General features: G+C 41.2%; 1 protein-coding gene across 1 annotated transcript in view; it reads left to right on the top strand.

Annotated features, from left to right (window-relative positions):
- LOC140273677 (gamma-aminobutyric acid receptor subunit gamma-3-like) overlaps nt 1–20,011 on the top strand; it is a 111,104-nt gene that overhangs the window by 18,032 nt on the left and 73,061 nt on the right. Inside the window, exon 3 of the mRNA XM_072369355.1 lies at nt 17,367–17,434. Within this exon, the coding sequence (XP_072225456.1) occupies nt 17,367–17,434 (68 nt within the window). The remainder of the gene's footprint in view (nt 1–17,366; nt 17,435–20,011) is intronic.

Raw genomic sequence — 20,011 nt, forward strand, 5'->3', positions numbered from 1 at the left:
TTATAAATGGGGTTTTTTCACGGCTGTTCAAGTGGTTTCGCTTCACGCTGGATGTCTTTCAGCTCCCACCTCTTCTGTTACAATCATGTGACCTTACAGGGTCTACTTATCTAGTCTTTGGCTTTATTTGTGATTCACATTTCTCAACTTTTTAAACCGCAACTACGCTCCTGCTTTAGAGCTTAAAGCTACTTAAATCGCAGTAATTAAACAGGTAACACATGATGCGCCCTCACCAGCTCTTGAACGGACAGGAGCTTGAAATACGAGGCGAGAGCAGACAAATTCTGCACCAAAGCACAGGAAAGTGATGTAATGAGCTGTATTCTGAGTTGGATTTTTGAATCAGTTGCACAAAGACGGGTTAAAAGAAAGTAACCGATGATCTGAGCTGCATTACTGCTATAGTGTGGAAACAAATCAACCTGTGAAAGTCTGAAACGCTGTTTGGGATCAGCCAGTTTCCATTGTTGGAGCAAAAGAATGCATAATTCATTGTTTACCTGATGGACACAGAGTCTAATTAAGTCTGCACAGCATCTCCAGCTGTGACTGGAGTCTCAGGGTTCTGCTTCTTTGCATACAAGTGACAGAAATGTCTGTGGGAAAGTCACAATGCAGCTCACCCAATTCACCAAGTCTTAGGTCAGTTAATCAACATCCTATAATGATGTTTTCTGGACCAAATGTGATACTCTGCCTCTCCTCATTAGTTGGACTGTAGCATTAAGATCCAGTGTGGCTCATATTTAAGCACAACTGGCATAATTATGAGTCCTTTGTTTGGACTATTGTGGTTCTTTGCACAATATTGTGGGATGGAAATGGAGTCGAGCGATAATATCCTGATGTTGATTCATAAAGAGCTGGATCCTCTTTGCTTGGTTGTTATTAAACCTCTGAAGGAGGAGAAATACTTCCCTTTTCCCAGAACTGTTACACTGGTTCACAGCGGTGAACACAGTCTGGTACAGCATGTCCCTGCTTAGTCCCCCACACACACCTACGTGCACACACCTACGTGCACAGATACACGAGCACTTTTTACACCCCTACAAAGCCAGTCAATAACTGTCTGTCGGGGAAATCTCTTCAGTAGGATTTGCATCACTTTTTGTTTATTTCGGTGCTCATAAAGGGAATATATGAGTTCTTACCAACACCTGATGTCATCTTTTATCTGTGGAGAATCAAATGAGCAAGTGTTTCTGAAACAAATTTGCTTGCTCGGTCTCATAAAACCCAGCCTGCAGGGTCACGCTGCAAAGCTGGAAATTATTACTGGTTAGACATGAAAGACTGGTGACAATAATGCACCTCTCTAAAGTCATTCTTGTGTGTGCACAGCCCACGGTTTTGTTGGATCTCTTTGCTCAAAGGCAATAGGAAATGCTTTGTTTTTGCTTGAAATGTTCATTGGATTTATTTTATTTGAGCATATGAGCATAAAAAGCAGTTTAAAATTAAGCACAGGCAGAGATTCAGCTCATTTAGCCGGTTGCTGTTTGACTTCTCTGTTGATGTTACCTTTCATATCGTTCCTTTTTGAAGGGGAAAGCAGCTATTATTGCAACAGTTTCACACCATCCAGTAGCCGTAAAACAGCTGTTACAAGCTACAGCTGCAGAAATCTCTCCCAGGAACCAGTCTTTTACGGGGGTTTGATTGCAGGAACTAAACAGTTCCCGGGTAGAAATTTCAGCCCCAATTCAAACAATCTTAGCAGCATTTTGGGTGGAGTTTGCAGCACTGAATTGGTGCATTTCCAATGTTTTATCTTTGGTTTAATATCCTCAATAGCATGATAAACTGTATTAACTTCACATTGTAACACAGGAATAGTTGTTACTGGTTTAAAACTCAATGTGCAAACTTACAGATATGTTGGACATGGAGCTCAGATTGTGATAAGAAAGCCTGACACTGCAACATTTGCAGTGATTTTGTGCTAAGGCACAAATATCAACGCCTAAAACCCTGTAAAAATGTGCTATTGCTCTGACTGTGATAACGGTGAAATCGGAGCATTAAAGGTGTACGCTCAAAGTTAGAAATAAACACCTAAAACTTCAACTCGGAGGGTGACGTGAGCAAATTTTGAGTAAACACAACTGGTGCCGGTTTCCTTGTTTATAGGTCGGTCTGATCCGTGGGCAGAGCTCTGTGTCCCCAGAGGCAGGTGCAGTCATAAAATTAGAGTAATAAAAAGTTAATCTCTTACTGTTTCACTGCGGTTGTGCTCTCAGGCACAAATAAAGATGCCCAACACCCTGCAGAAGTGTGTAAAACAGGCAGATTTTGAGTTAATACAGCTAAAGCGAACTTTCTGGTTTGCAGACTGCTCGCTGGAGCAGGGAACCGTTTTCTCCATCTTAGACGGCCAAAACAGCAGCTGTTGTGGTATAATGTTGTCATTTAGAGCAAAAAAATACTAATCTTAGATTATTTCACAATATTTAAGGCGCCCCAAATAAACGTTTTTTCCATTTTAGACGACCAAAACAGCAGCAGTTGTGGTATAATGTTGTCATTTAGAGCAAAAAAACACTTATTTCACAATATTTAAGACGGCCCAAATACCACCGAAGTGTCAAACATGGACAGATTTGGAGACTTCTTTTGTTTTAATGTCTATCTGGGCTCAGCGTGGCAGCACAGATGGGGTGAAGCAACACACTTAATTCGCCTCATCTACCCTGACCTTCAGACCTCTGTGGCGATGCAGCTGACCCAAGGCTGAGATAATCTTTTATCCCTGGTGCTATTGGTCAAAATACAGCTCTGCTAGCAAATATTACAGCGCATTTAGATCAAGTGCAAGATATTTCTTCCATTAGTATTTGGAGTTAATCTGTCAGAGCGCTCAAATTTTAGCTGAGAATTGGTCAAAAGTTTGCCTCACGTGTAAATAAGCTAACGGGCTTCACGTCTCTCAGTGGGTCCACATGATGAGATTAACTGGATTATAGCTACAGTTGGGTTCTGCTCCTTATCTGAGGGTAATTATCCTTGGATATATGGCGGTGAATGAATGGAATCACTGGCACAAAGCATGTCAGACCCCGGTACGATAGGTGGCGCTGTCCCCATTTCAGCTATCGCTAATAGAGCCACTTCCTGTTGACGTCTTCACCGCCAACAACAACAAACTCAGGCATTCAGAAAGATGGCGAACGCAGAGCGAGATGAAGCTGCGTCCCTCTCCATCTGTGATGAGCTGGTTATGGCACAGACGATGCACAACGGCGCATTCTCCATCGCGTTGTTCGTTTCTTTCTGACAACAACAGGAATATCGTCTCCTTCGACTTCCGGGTGACGATCGAGGGAAAAAATCTGGAGCATTAGCAGAACGCTTGATCCGATCCACTGTCGTCTACGTGCACGTTCAGTGCACGTTTGGATTGAGTTATCTCGAGGTCTTAATCCGATCCCATCTTTTTGTCAGATTAAGGTGTCTACATGAACTGAATAACTCAATCTTATCGTAATTTGTTATGTTTATGTTATGTTTATGTATTTATCAGACGCTTTTATCCAAAGCGACTTACAAATGAAGATATAACAGCTCTATAAAAAGCTAACAATAAGCTCCATAGAAGGAACCCAGGAGTCCGACTCTGTCAGAGGGGACAGAGTAGAGATAGGGTGCAGGCATAGAAGGAAGAGCAGAAAGATAAAGAGCAGAGATAGAGGGGGGAGGGAAGTACAAGGTAAGTGCTGGGATAGGAGATGCTCTCTGAAGAGCTGGGTTTTCAGGAGCTTCTTGAAGATAGACAGGGACGCCCCTGTTCTGGTAGCGCTCGGTAGCTCATTCCACCATCGTGGGACGACACATGAACAGAGTTTGGATTGTCTTAGGCGTGGTGTAGGAGCTGCTGGACGACAATCCTGGGACCAACGGAGGGACCCAGTTGGGACAGAAGCCTTTGCAAGAGCATTCAAGTAGATGGAGCCGTTCCATTAAGCTCTTTGTAGCTAACATCAGGGACTTGGATCTGATGCTAAGGGCAGCCAGAGGAGCTCAATGAACAGAGGGGGGGCGTGTTCTTTTAGGCTGATCCAAGACCAGACGCACCGCAGCGTTCTGGACCATCTGCAGAGGTTTCACAGGCTGGAGACCAGTTAGGAAACCAGTTAGGAAACCAGTTAGGAGACCAGTTAGGAGACCAGTTAGGAGACCAGTTAGGAGACCAGTTAGGAAACCAGTTAGGAGACCAGTTAGGAGACCAGTTAGGAGAGCGTTGCAGGAGTCAAGGTGGGAGATGACCATGGCCTGCAGCAGGAGCTGGGGGGCATGTTGGGTCAGGTATGGTCTGATCTTTCTTATGTTTAACAATCCAAAGCGGCACGAACGAGCAACCGAGGATAGGAGATGCTCTCTGAAGAGCTGGGTTTTCAGGAGCTTCTTGAAGATAGACAGGGACGCCCCTGTTCTGGTAGCGCTCGGTAGGTCATTCCACCATCGTGGGACGACACATGAACAGAGTTTGGATTGTCTTAGGCGTGGTGTAGGAGCTGCTAGACGACAATCCTGGGACCAACGGAGGGACCCAGTTGGGACAGAAGCCTTTGAAGAGCATTCAAGTAGATGGAGCCGTTCCATTAAGCTCTTTGTAGCTAACAGCAGGGACTTGAATCTGATGCGGGCGGCTAAGGGCAGCCAGAGGAGCTCAATTTAGCCATTAATCCGATCCGATGGCCCTCAGGTTACCCCACTGACTCAGCCTGGTTGAATTGAGCTACAGTCACAGCCTGACTTGGGTCATTTAACTGGACCACCGTCCATGTCTCAGTATACATGTGCAGGAAATCAAGTTAGCAAGTTTGACGGCACAACGCTGTGATGTGTGAGAAAACAGTCAAGATATTCCACTGCTTCCAACTTTCTCAGTGGGAAACAGCTCAGGGAGAGCTGGATTCAACCCATGGTCCTGTTTGTGTCCTCAGAGAATTGGTTTGGGGTTATCCTGGAACGTCTTCCTGAAACTAAAAGCGAGCTTTACATGGCGTCGAATACTGGATGTTCTGAGGGCGCCTTTAACGGAGGGACCAGTGATGTTTTTTTGCATTTACTTGGGTTTAAATGACTTTGTAAATTACCATCTGAAGGCAGCAGTTGCTAAATTTATGATGTGTCTGATGACAGCTGGAAACCGGAATTGAAGTTCAGATTTTCAGAACAAACCGCCGTAAATCCAATTTTCTGCTTGTTAACTACTTGATTTCTCATCCCTGACTCTTTGGTCTTATAAGTAGTTGAAGGAAATGCACCTTTTGACCGTCTACATGTCTGCTGGTGGGTGTTTGTTGGAAAGGCACAAAGAAAACATGGAGATTTGTTCTCCCGCTTAGCAGATGGAAGTTGAAAATACTGACTTAAGTTCCAGCTCTCCATCAGTGAGGTCCAAAGACTGTCCTCAGCTTGAGTGGCTAATGCTAAGCTGAGGGAACCAGCTGTCTGCTCTTCTCCCTTCGATATCAGCCGGAAAGAAAAATATGTTTACTTTACCAAACGACAAAATATTCCTTTAAGCATTTCAAACCCTTTCAAGCCTAAATCTGAGTTTTCACTCCCAAGTTCTGCCACTTTACAGTAATTTTCCTTTTCACGCAGTGCAATGAAAATCAGCTGAAATAGCACATGTGGGAATACCTAAGCACTGATGTTTCATTTTAAATTGGATGCTGCAGTGATTTGTTGAGCTTTCCTCATCTATAAAAATAGCTCTAACTCAATACAAATTTTATGATGCTGAAACACAGCAGATAGAACTTCTCTGCGGAGCATCACATGCATCTCGCCTCCCTTTTTGTTTGTGAGAACATGAAACTGAGTCGTAACTGAGCAGTAGTTCCCCCGTAGTCGGGCGATTGCATCTAATGTCCCTCTCAGCAGTGCAGATGGCCGGTTGCTGCTTGTCCATCCAGTGAGGAGCTCCTGAAATGTTACAGATGTGGGTCAAATAGCATTTGGAAATGCCTCTGCTTCATCCTGCTTAGCACAACCAGATGGCTGCCGTCTTTTTCAGTGATTCAAACGTTTTCTTGGATGCAGAGGTGGCCTCACTGGTTGCGTCCCAGTGAAATTAACTAATTCCATCACATCCGAATCCATCCTCTGGAACTGGAACTGCGGACTTTGTGGTTGCAATTTAAATCCTTTTGGAAATAATAATAAAAAAAATATGTTAATTTAACTTTAGATCTCGCCTTATAATGTTCAAAGTCTTATTCGTTCCCTCAGTATCACAGTAACCCAGGTGGCTGCTGTCTGTTTCCATGGTTACACTGGGAGCAGGACAGCTACTGGAGGCAGCATCATGATGCAGATTTGCCAAAATGAGGATAGATTACTAGCTAAAACACGAAGGTGGAGTAACTTTTCATCGGTTTTCCTTTTGCTGTTAACTGTTGCTCAAACTTACTTTCACCTCACGATCAAATGTTCTTTTTCTTTATCCGAATTCAGCTGGAAAACTAAGCAACTGAAGTTTGAAACTGTCTTCAAAGTGTCTTTTCGATGGCTTTGTAGTCTCTTTCACACTGTAAGAAACAGCATTTTCACCACATTTAGACCCACGAGTCGTCTTTTGACGCAGCTTTTTTACACCAATTTAATTTTATTAATCTTAAATGATCACTCAAAAAAAGATACTGGATTACTCTCCTTGCTGCATCGTATTTCGCAATGAGCCAGTTATATTTACCTCCATTTACAGAGAAGGATATTAAACCAACATCAGTTGAGTCTCTGCAAACTGTGTGCTTGTGTTTTAAAGCATTACTCAATCTTTGATGCCAAAATGGACGCCAGAAAAAGGACTACACTCAAAAAAATGACATGTCATGGGACAGATTTTCACACAATTATAAGGTTTTCGATTCAATATATATAGATTAGAGGAACATAATTAGGTGTAAGTAAAGCCTACACTGGTTCATTCAGCATTTAATATGAAATTACATCAACTCTGCCAATTAAATTAGAGATCCAGCCCCTGTAAATAAATGTAATCAACCCTAACAGATTACGTTGACCTGACTTCATCATATTAATGTGACAGAACAGAATTACTTAATGCTGGAAGAAAACCATAAAAATGTGTTAAATTTAGTTCTTTTTCTTCTAAATGTTCGTTCAACAAGTTATTTTGTTCCTTTGCTTTAAAAAGTACACTTTCCTAAAGTCCTTTAAGGCTACCCTCCTTTAAGAATAATTGCCAGAGCTTGTGTCTGCCATGATCCAGTCAAACATAATTGGGATCATTGATTGGAAGCCAGTTAAGGATAAGGTCTGTACTGTAAGGACGACTGGTTTTTGTAGCTAATATTTGCTCCTATATTTCTCAGGCTAATATGATTTTCATTTTGTTGACAGGAAACTAAAGCATCATTTTGATTAGAAGTAAACATTATTTTAAAAATTGCTTATTTTCTATTTATGTCTACATGCAAGATCTGAAATTACTCATAAAACTGCAACTTTTTACCGGAAAGATCAGAGCTGACCTCCTCTTTTCCTCTGGTTCCATTCTTTTTAATGCTAAAGATGCTATCTTGTAGCTTTTAGTTTTTTTTTTACTGACAAATATGAGTGTAGCAGGATATATTTTCCCAAATTTGAACAAAAATGGTAGGAATACTCTTCATGACCTTGATGTGTACAATAACTCCACATGATTTAACTCTTTATTCCAAAGTCTGTGTTGCGAAGTCAGTCAAAGCTTCTTGGATTAAAAAGTACCTCCTTTAATATCACTGTTGTCTATGTTAATTTGATCTAGAAAAATTAATATAATTAGAGTTTGGGATGTAGTTAAATTGCAGGCATTCGTTCGAAAACTATTCAGAAGCCGGTAAGTCACTTGTAATTGTGGCAGAAACAGCTTCCCTATGCTAACTCACACTAAAGCCAGTGTAGCCCGTGAGGCGTCACACATACTAACAAGGGACCGGGGAGGTCATGCATGACATGATGTGTGAGCACTATATATGACATGGGCTGTCCCGGGGCAGCAGAGTATGGAGTGAGAGATTACAATGTGTACTGGCTACACTCTCGAGGATCTGTAAACGACTTGAACTGCCTGACCCACAACTGTGATGTGAAGATATAGATTAAGGGGCTGCAGACTTTACTTTCTCCACTTGAATAATCTTAATTAAGTATTGATTCGGAATACTGCAGGTTTCTGGAGTTTGTTTGGTTTGAATTTGCATGACTAAATGCTCCACAGAGCTAACTAACCAGATTTAGGGAAAGAGGAGAATTGAAATAGGCCATCGTATTTGTCATAATTACAATTTAAACTTAGAAATGAGGCTAAGTAGCAGTCATCACTTAAAGAATCTGACTTTTGGCTTGAAACAGACATGGTTAGGGTAGGGTTAGGGGTTACCTAACTTTGTCTTACCTTGAGAAGGGTGGGATGGGGTGAGGAACCTGGCCATCAGGGAGGGGCTTAAAGGGAAATCGCTGCTCCTCGGCATCGGAAGGTATCCGTTGAGGTGGGTTTGGCTTTGAGTAAAGATTTCCTTCCCCGATGTCTCCCAGGGAAGAGGCTTCGAAGACATATCGGGAGAATAGCGGGCTTAGGACAACCGAGGATCCTGATGGAGAGATTTTAATCTTTGTTTTCTTTTCCTTGGTGTCAATCCTGGATAAATGTCAGAAAATGGAGGGATAGGATGGATGGCCAATGTTTTCTTGACATTGTAGCTCTACTACAACTTGAGGTGCTTTCAGATTGCAGGAACTTCCCATAAATTTCTTACAACTATTGATGGAAGTGCCCCATATTTCTCTCTATATGTACCAGAGGAACTATGTAGAATTGTAGTTCATAGAAATCCATTTGTGTGGCAGTTCAGGGCTTTCGGACCAAACAGTTTTGAGGAGCTTGCTGAGGTTAACCAGGACTGGGAAGTTCCCAGAAGGACAGCCGACCGAGGGCTTTTCTTGGTATATTTTCAGAAGTTGTCATTGATTAATGGGAGGTTCCTTTGCTGTGTTCACCTGTTTCACATATTCTTCTACACTTATTACACTGTTGAGACCATCTGCTGTACTTTCACAACACAAATGGTTCTCTGAGGTCGACCTGGACCCCCCACACCTCCAAAAAATCCTAACTACACGTTAACGCAGACTGCAAAGGCTGTGATTGGTCCAGAGCGTAATTTCCGGAAGTTGCTTTTTCCGATCTTAATGTCTGAAGAAGTTCGTCAACTCGGCCCGTTGACATTCAAAAGTATCTCAAGTGTATTTGTTCATCCTGGTCCCTCAGTGGGTGAACCAGGGTTGTAAATTCACCCGTTCAGCCTCGGCCGGTCATACAGAAAACCTCCACAAACGTCTTCTCTGTCGCCTGCGCTTCAGCATTTGCAATATAAGCATTTGTTCTTCAATACTGATGAGCTCCAGCTGCAAATACAGCTGCTCCACCATCGTTTACTGTTGTTAACTGTGACCGGAAGAAAAAGCGAGGATTTGTCTATAACCCCTGAAAACCACACAAACACACAGCCACAGAGCTTCCCTCAACGCAGACCTTTGAATGCTCAATGACAGAAACATAAACTAGGCTTAAGACTTTAAACACAGAAGAATGGACCGCCATCACAGCCTCGTGTTTATCGAATCCCAACATCATTTTGACTCATATATCAAGCGCCATGTGTGGCTGTTGTGTCACTAGCAGAGAAAGAAACCTTGAAAGTACAGTCCTCAGCTCTGTTGTATAGTAATTGTTAGAGCCTCCAGAGGGCCCAGTTATAATAAAAAGTAAACATTCGTTGGCACAATTAAAGGTTTTTGTCAATTCAACATGTTCTGATGGACAGCAGCAAACAGCTCGAGGACACTGCACTGCAGATGACTCCTAGTTAAGGGAGCAGTAATTAATTGTTTTCCAGCACATTTATTTCGAAGGTGTGACTGAAGATATGAGGCTTCCCCTTAGAGGATCTGATAGCCTGCTGAGGCCTTCATATTCCCAGTGCAGTGCTCCTTGGAAATTGAACATATGGGAGTTGAGTGGTCAGCTGGGATATGTGCATCTGCATGTACACACGAGTGTTGGCTGGGGTTGACAATGCGTAATGCATTCGTCATGCCAACCAGGCCAAGCAGGCATAAAAGCCCTTTCTTCTTAATCGAGCCCCACTGGGTAATTCGATAATACAGATGGGAGCTGTCATGCTTTTCTGAAAAACAAGATGGGGAGGAGGAGGAGGAGGATGAGCAACACACGGAGGATGAAGAAGAAATCATCTGGCCTCCGTGGATCATCATTTCTCCATCAGGAGTGGAAAATTGAGGTTAATAGAAAGTCGGATAGGTGGCTGTTTCATTGTCTTTCCATATAGATTACAGGTTGATATCCTTTGAATTTTATTATTCCCTTTTAGAGGTAAAAAAAAAGAAACAAGGACTCAGAGTTAATGAAATATTTCCATGATTTTCCATGCTTTATATGAACAAACAAAGCCTGATATGTTGTCTGTAAAAAGACTCGTTTCAAGGGGATATAAAAGACTGAAGGGAGGCTGGAAACTGGACGGTGGTCCCTTACCACCTGATGGTGTTTGACACATTGTGGAGATTAGTGATGTCATCATCACCACTGATAAACCACTATGTTGTGAATCAGGGACAGTTCCCTTCAGGTTGTCCTGGTTTTGATGTGTCGCGGGCCTGTTCAGCCGTAACAGATGAGCTTTGCACCACATGGTTCCACTTCTGCACCATTTCAATTTTTCCTATTGTAAATGGGTCCCACGGGAGGCCCAGTCACAATCACCCAGGTTTTCTCCAGGTGTTTCTGCTCCACAGTACAAAAAAAAAAGCATGATAAAATAATGGGCCCTCAGCCTACTCTCCCCAAAATGTGTGAATTTTGTCTGACAGATAGGGACCGGCAGCATGTCCTGGGGTTTCCCAGCACAGGCTTAAATACGCTCGACTTATCCTAAAGGTACAATGAATGCATGCTGTGTATGTCTTCATAATTGGTACATTGTAATTATGCATTGTCCTGTACGCTTCCAATGCCAGGTTCCTCCAAATGGACAATAAAGATTTGATTCTGAGTCCAAACATGGGCTTGATGCCAAGAAATGGTGCCAGATCGGGCTCAGGACCAGGTTAGAGATGCAAACCGGCGGCCAGATGCTTCCCAACAGGAGACTGTAGGGACTTTAATACAGAAATCAGCTGAGCTGCTTCTCCTCCATGAACTAGTATCTGTTAGGTTAGACGTCATATCGTCTAACAAATGCATCAGGTTTGATTTCGAGGTAGCAAAGCTTCCTGTTTGGTCACACTTTTGATTTAAATCCACCAAGATGTGTTTGCTAATAGGAAGCCAGTGAGCCTTAGCGCCTTAGTGAACTTCAACCTCCATGGTGGCTCATCAGTGACCAAAAACTGGCCAAATACAAGAATAAAAGGCTAAAAATCAGCAGGTTCAGTGCTGCAGTAGTTCAGGTATATATCACATGAATGCTTGTCCCGTCTTTATTGGTATCTCCACTGATATTCTCCAGTTAAGCTGATAAATACCGCTAACGCTAAGCTGCTAACATTTGGTGCTAATTAGCGATGGCATTGGGGAGCTTATTAGTTTTTCAGGTACTTTGAGCATTTGTGATATTTCAGCATCATTTAACACACTTTTTGGAACAGGATACTGTAGTTCTGAGGAAATGGAGTTTAATGTAAAGATGCTGCTATCTTGTTATCCCTCATTGTTTAGTTAGTGGAGCAGAAGAACTCCTCCGGCAGGCCTTTATCGACCAAATCTGTCGGCATCGGTACAGCGGGACCCGCAGATGTTGCACATACGAACTCACCTGCAAGCATTTCAACTTTGCTACTTGTAACATAGCGAAGATTAAATGAGTAAAGATGCTGATGATTTAGCAATTCAGAAAGCCTGTAGCATCAGTCGCTCATACACGACAATTTAAATGAATGATTAAGGATTCATTAAGTAGCTCCTTCTGCGACGTGAGAATATTAGATAACATGCAGTTAAGTATTCTCTACTCTGCCCTCATTTTAATCATCTGAAGGGTTTTATCTTGGAATATTTGCTCTTTCTCAGCCTCGACCTTCTAAAGATACGTGGAGTATGGCTCGGATGTTCACACCTGGAGGCAGAGCGGTAAAACAGTGGGACAGTGAGCAGGATGTGAGTTCAAACACTGCTACACTGAGGATGGGACTTAAGATGTGGAAATATACTAAGATTAAAGCAATAAATTTAGCCGTAATGAGGCAAAAAGTGTCAGAATTAAAAGGGTTAGATGTTATGTGATAAGTGGTCATTTTATGAATGCCCACGAGCCACAAAATAAGTTGAAATATCTTCATATAAATGTATTATTGATGAACATCACACCATTTCAGGGGAGCCTTATCGAGCTGCTATATCCCAGTGCTGACAGCGCAATGTATTAAAAGTCCTATATTTAAAGTAAGATACAAGTGCTTTGCAGTAGATTACATCTTACTTTGGTGCTTCAAGTGGAGCTGCTACTTTATGTCCAGCTGGGTGAGTTTTACCCGACTTTCTCTGGCAGCTGGATTCTTTGAAGACGGTGGCTCTTAAAGAGGCTATAGGATGGCACATCAGAGGGTTTCTTCACTAAATGAAGGGCAAAGAAAGATGTTTATTAAGTAAAAACATGTTTCCCCTCTTCTCTCCCAGCTGGTTTTGCCAAGAGTTTGACTTTAGCGACTGGCTCGCCTCTGTTGATTTGGTTGAAGCTAACCTGTAATCGACATGATGGATGATTCATCCAGGTGCCAGCCAAGCAAACATTTTTCAAAGACACTTTTACAGATGGTGACTGTACAAAACCATCTGCTCATGAGATCAAGCTTTAACCTTTGCACCTCATAAGCTGTTCAAAAGAGGCTATTTAGAGGGTTTAGAAGGGAAATGTTTGTTTTTCATGGATTTTGGTCGATATCTCTCTGGTTCTGCGACAGAGCAGCAGCAGACCGGGACTTTGTTGTTCTTCTCAGTTAAATTAACATAATCCTGAAAGTCCCTCTCAATCTGCTTTGGGTTTAGCTTCTCTGCTCATTCGTTCGGTCCCTGCAGCCGGTTTGTCTCACCGTTCTTCTCAAAGCAGAATATCAGGCTGAGTAAGTGAGCTGTACTCACAAGATCACCAGTTAAAAGTCACAGCTGTAAGCGTTTAGCATCTAAACAGACCAAGCTCACCCCTGTTGACATTATATTTTTGATTTGGGCCACTTAGAGCGTTCATTAAATTATTAATTAATTAAAGTGGAACTCTATTTCTATTAAGCTGAGGCACTTGGAATCTCTTCCTTTGCCTCATACAGCCAAACAGATGATGTCCAGACCACATAAACTGCTATTTTATTCACAATTTAATATGTAAAACACATTAAAAGGTTGAAAGTGAGACATTTTACTGTTTAACTAAAAATATTTAACTCATTAATGGCAGCAATATGTCTCGAAATGTTGGGAAAAGGGACATAAAAGGCTGGAAATGTCAATAGCTTGAGGAACAAGTTGCAACTAATTAGGTTGATCAGCAGTGTTGGGAAAGTTCAATTTCAACATGAACTAGTTCAAAGTTCAGTTCACAAATTTTAAAATGAACCAGTTCAGTTCATAATTCAACATTTTGAACTTAGTTCACAGTTTAAAAAATGAACTAGTTCAGTTAAGTTCATAATTAAAAAATTTGAACTATGTTCACAGTTTAAAATTAACTAGTTCATAGTTTTTCTTTGTTTTTACCATCAGAATACTGGCATTTTCCCCCATTGTTGCCACCCATTCAGTCCCCACAGTATATTCTCAAAAACATGAGGAAAAACTTTTTTTAATGAGGAGTTATTAAACAATCTGAGGTAGGAAACAAAGGGTGCACCTCAAAGTGCAAAACATTTAAACATTATTCATCTCCGGAGTTGCTTCTTGAGACCCGGCGGGCAAAGTCCTCACAAAAAGGTACGATTTTTACCTCCTGGATCACATCACTGACCTTTTAAACATTATTTTAGGTGATCATAAGAAGATGTCGTGTTAATCATTGAAGCAGAGTCTGAGGTAGTGCTGCTGCCTTCATTTGATTTTGCCTCCATGCTTTGCAATTTGATGACGCATGCGCAGTGTGACTGTGGTGGCTAGTGTTGCCAGATTTGGTGTTTTCCCCCCATTAAGACCCCTTTACGGTGTCTTTCAGCTGGAATTTTGCCTGGTATGCTCCATGGAAATCTGGCACACTTGAACAAAGCTAAACTGTGAGAGAGCGCCGTTCACAAACACCAAAATGAGCGCTCTCAGTAATGTTCAACAGGCAGAAATACAGCACATTCAGCTCAAGTTCACTCAAAATATGAACGAGTTCATGAACGATCGTACAATGAACTCGTTCAGGAACAAAACTGTTGATCAGCAACCAGTTAGTAACATTATTGTGTTTAAAAAAAGCACCTTAGAGAGGTAGAGTCTCTCAAAGTCTGCAAATAACAGTATAAGCTAATTGTGGAGGAATTTCAGAATAAATACTTTGAATATTCCATCATCTACTAAACAAAATATCAAAAGAGTTGGAGAATCTGGAGACGATCTCTGTGCACAGCTGTAAATCTGTACTGGATATATACGATGCTGAATATTTACCAATATGAAGGTCCTTTAAACACATGCAAACCTTTTATGAACCATTTTTTTTACTTTAGTAGTGCAGATTCCAACGAATATGCAATTAAAACAAGATTTATCACATAAAAAAAGATACTCAAATATCACAAAATATGTGAATTTCAGACATTCTCAAACTGTACAAGTTAAAATAAAAGATATCTGGTGTAGTTACTCCACCAAGGATAAATAGAATTTGTTTTATAACCACTATAAGGGTAAAAGCTCTTATTTGGACGCACAAAAGAACATTGATTTTTCCATCCAGACCACAGGTTCCTGAGATATTAGATGTGCTGGTCACAGAGCTGTAAAATGATACAAACCAGCCATTACACCATCGCATAAGAGCTCTCTGTGCTTAACCTCATATGTGTTGTGACCAAAGCCGTCCCCACTGCATTTACACTGTTATATGAAAGATGATGTGCAGACGTTGCACTTCACAGCACTCAAAAAAGGAAAAAAAAATGTATGCATCCTGTCGATCTGCCATCACAGAAGTGAAAAAGCTGTAGTTGGGCTGAGAAAAATGGGAAAATGGAAATATTTTCAAGCCTTTGTCAGACAGCTGATTGGTCTTTTTGTGAGGTTGTTGTTTTGTGGACCCATTACAGGATCAGTTTTCTCTTTTTTTTCCTAAGGTCTGCCTTAAATAAAATGGATTTTACACTCAATAAGAAGCATAGATTTTGTTTCCCACCTTCAATATACTAGAAATAGAAAATGAGGTCTTTGCAGCCAGTAAGCACCATTTTGAGAGCTTTTCAAAGCATGAGGGCATGTGATTATGATATTAAATAAGGCTTAAGAAACAACTGTTGGACCATCTGCTACATATCCCTTTGACTCAAGGGTTCCCAAAGTGTGGTTGGTCCAGAAAAGAGATGATTTCAATTATATCAATAAATGGAAAAATAGGAAATTAGACAATTGACTCTATTCTGTCCATCAGTTGAACTCTTCTGCGTTCTGTGTTGTAATATCTGTCATGAGATGTTGTTACAGGTAAATTTCCACGTGTGAAAGTGGAAAAAGAGGAAAAAATGATGGTAAAGCAAGAAAAGAGGGCTTGATAATATGTCCGAAATGGTGTTTGTCAGAGTCGAGAAGGGATCCTAAGTGACTGCGTTCCAGGTGAGGACATTTTGAATGAATTGGTCTATAATTGGCTTGAATTGGGCTGTATCTTTTTAAGTGTCTTGAGCTGACATTTGTTGTGATTTGGTGCTTTATAAATTAAACCTGAAGTACTGAATAACTGTCGAAAGACTGCCATTTTGTGAAGTTTCTATGATTCTTCTGTCTATTCTCAGACAAAAGATGAACCAAAGTTGGTGCATTATTGATTTGAATTGGTCTGTTTTCTGTTTGTCGGCATTAAATAGTTTATGGAGGTAAGGTGGCAGCTGTTAAACAGCCAAATCAGCGTCTCGGGTGCTTTTGACGCAGGGATTGTTGTCGTGACCCCAGCCCACTTATGGGTTTCATTAAGTGTTTTCCAAATGCAATGAAAGGAGTCTTTCCTTTCCAAAGAAGGCAGCATCCTTGACTTTGAGAAGCACCTTGTTTTTATCTAATACTTGATTGGTGGAACACTGAGAAGGGAGAATGTTTAAGAAGCCCTGATTAAAGTTACAGAAATTGATATTTACATGTTCAATAGCACTTTGGCCACATTTGTGATCAGTATTTTCACCCAGGGTGAATGAATAGGGTCTAATGACATGCCAGCTAAATGCTAATGTTGCCTTGCTAGCATGCTAGGCTCCAGTGAGTTCAGTATATTAGCCGTTAGCGAGTTCACTGTGAAATGTTTTAATAAAAGCTATTCTTCTCTGGTAAAATCTGATGCCTGAAACATTCACAGGATTGCTTCGGACTGGCTAACGTAACCGCTAGCTTCTTTTTAAAACATGAAAACATTCCCTGTGAGCAGGCTGATGTGTGAAAATTGGTGACATTTTTCTTATTTAAACTACAAAGTCAGTGTTACAACAACAACGCCGGGATGATTTATCACATGGCAGAAAAAGTGTAATCTGTATATGTGAATACTAGCCTCGAGTGTGTGTGTTTGTGTCTGTTTGGGTGTGTTCCTTTGAGATTTCATGAGAAAGTGAGCACATATCCACCAGCTCACTGTGTGACAGAAACAGAGGAAATCTGATCATCTTGGCAGCTGACCTGGTCACACCAGACGAAGGACATTCAGTGAATCTGCACTGCCTGTAAAACGAGTCCTGAGAACACAGATGTGTTCACTGTGGGGAATTGTCCCCTAAAACATGAAACATGGCGTTAACTAGTTTTCCTGCAAGCATCCTCATATGCAGTCAGATTTAGTTCTGCTTCCTCTATATTTCTCAAGTTTTTACTTGATAGAAACGGCTCGAATGTTATTACCCAGGAAGCACCTCCGAGCTTTTCTGATTTCAGAAGTGTAAATCTTTCTTCTCCGCGTGGATTGATGGCTCTGCCTTCATCCAAAAGGAAACAAATCAATTTTATATTTGCCAAGGTGACACTTTGAATGATGAAAAGCATTCTTTTTAACTTGATTATTCACTTGATTTTTGGGGGTAGAGATGGAAACCCAAACTAAATCTCCGGTGTGCCACCTATATGTGCATCGAGTGCTCACCTTTCTTCTCTCTGGCTCTTGCAGAGAAACCGACCGTCATCGATGTGGGCATCTATGTCAACAGCATCGGGCCCGTGTCATCCATCGACATGGTGAGTAAGGGAATTATCCCTCTTCCTGTGATCTCCTCCATCCTCATGCTCTCACATTTGTCCCATTATCCGACATGAGTGTCATCAGACAGGAGCGGTGTCATTTCACATGCTGGATTTGGAGGTCATTTGGACCGCCGCAGCTGTTTTTGTGGCAGTGGAAGCCAAAAAAAGCAGGTGTGGACACTTTTTGTCGGCTGGGTGTAAGCCAGTGAGTGAGTATAATTTAAAAAATCAAAACAAAGCACAGAGAAGCACCGAATCTGTGCTTTAAAAGTTCCTGTCAGATTCGGAGGGGCCTCATTTTTGTTCACTTTTGTGTATTTATCAACTGGATATTTTGCAAGGAAGGAAACAAGGATGTGGCTTAAAGCATATTTCCTTAAAGAGAACCTGTCCATGATCAATAAAGCGTATGAACAGCTGAAACTTAGAGCTTGATAAGCAGCTATGTTTGCTTGAGGTAGATTAAATGCATGCAGCCTTATACAAAATGTCTGTTCAGCCGCTGTCAAAATAAGACTTATTTTCCTCCATGAAAATTTCCCCTCACAGCATAACAGACATTGGTTTGCCAACATTAGCTGAGCTAGACATGATAATAAAAGGATTTTTATCTCCGAAAAGACCAGACCACCAGATGTTGAGCTGTAGCTGTTGCTTGGCAGCATAAATAATTGCCAGACATTGAAGAAATGTGGCTTTTTTTTCTTATTTTGTTGTTTTTAATACTGGATAATAACTCCAGAGATTAGATATTCCCCTTCAGAAGTAAATTATCAAAATATTTACACATGTACAACCTCATCCAGCTCTAAGGTTTGACGTATTGGGACATATTTAGAAAAATCATCTTGTCATAATCAGGTCCTAAAATGAGGCAAATTCAACCTCAAATGAACAAAAGTTGCTATGTTTCACTATGTCATCATTAATTTAACAAGAAATAAGCCAAAAACGCAGAAGCAGTGTGTGTAAATCTAAGTAATTAGGATAATTAGCTTGTTCTGCAGCCACAGGACCTGGGCACCTTGCAGTCATTGAGTCCACCATGAACTCCTCTGGATACCAAAGTATTCTAGAGTCAAATGTGAGGCCATCTGTCCCACAGCTAAAGCTGGGCTGAAACTGGCTCATCAACAGGACAAAGATCCCAAACACAGCAGCAGATCTACAGCAGAACTGTTCATCTGAGATCTTATTTAACTCATTTTAAGACCTCATAACATACAGATGCTTTTTAAAAGATAAAAAACTCAATTAAATATCATTCTACTACATTATTTTAAGTATTGTTCCGATGTGATGTTCTCATTAATGTTTATCGCTGACTTTAATCAAATTAAGGATAAACATTTGGATATAGAGTTAGTTCAAAGGAGTTGTTCATGTTGATTATACGGAGCTCATGCTGTCGAGGGACATTTAGGCCCCCGACCAAAGTTAATTCAATTCAGGACACAAAGTGGTGCAGTGGAACTCACCGTTTGTTAACTTGAGCTTCTACTTTTGGCTCTCACTGGGTTTCCTTTGTGAGGTAGCAGTGCAGCTAAATAACAGTGACAATAATAATATTAATAAGACTGATAGTAAACCTTTGATATCACATATGAAGCTGCTGCAGTCTCATTTTACAGCATACCAACATACCCGACCCAACACCCAGCTCCTGGTGCAGGCCATGGTCGCCTTGACTACTAGAGCTTGACTTCAGAGCGTATTTTTGTTCAACCAGCTTCTCACTCTGTTCCACCCCCCTTGTCCAAATATGGTCACATTCTGGCATATATGGCAACAGTCAAGATAAAATACCTCTAAAGGAGAATTTGCAGAGCAGTCTGTGCTGCCTTGTTGCCAACAGCCACATCCTTTGTCTTTTTTAACGCCTGCCCCAGGTGGCCATTTGAGGAAATGCACTTTTTGGCACTTTCATTCACAGGCTTTGGTAAAGACAGAGAAAAATAAACACTTTCTTTAAATCTCGCATGCATTTGTAGCCAATTGGAAGCAGCCTAGCAACGTAGGAAGTAAAAAAGTCTTAAAGGGGAACTTCTGTATTTTTAAACCTTGACCTTATTTCTGGCATGAAATACGTTCATCTGCTCACTGAGAACAGTTTGGTGAAAGTCGGCGTCCTTCGGAAGATATTTAGATAACTGGAGATCCATATAACGGAGTGAACGGGGCTTAGAGGATGCAGCCTCTAAATAAGGCATTATCTGTCTTTATTTCACCAATACTTTAAGAAGAATGAATGAATGAACGTGTGCTATAGCTCTGTTAGCTCATAGCTCTGTTAGCTCATAGCTGCTGTTATGTGGCTACTTGCAGCTAAAGGAGAGCTAACAGAGGGATTTCTACACACACCTCTACTAGTACACATTCGTTCATTCATAAGGCTAAAAGTATTGGTGAAATAAAGACAGATAACACCTTATTTAGATATTTAGAGGCTGTATGACCGGTGTCAGAGTTTGGTCCACATTGCCGGCAGTAAGTCGGATACGTTTCCGGTGAGAGTTGGACTCCGTCAGGGCTGCCCTTTGTCACGATTCTGTTCATAACTTTTATGGACAG

Source organism: Leuresthes tenuis, unplaced genomic scaffold (assembly GCF_036924035.1).
Source record: "Leuresthes tenuis unplaced genomic scaffold, fLeuTen1.0.hap1 SCAF_1, whole genome shotgun sequence".
Taxonomy (NCBI): Eukaryota; Metazoa; Chordata; class Actinopteri; order Atheriniformes; family Atherinopsidae; genus Leuresthes; species Leuresthes tenuis.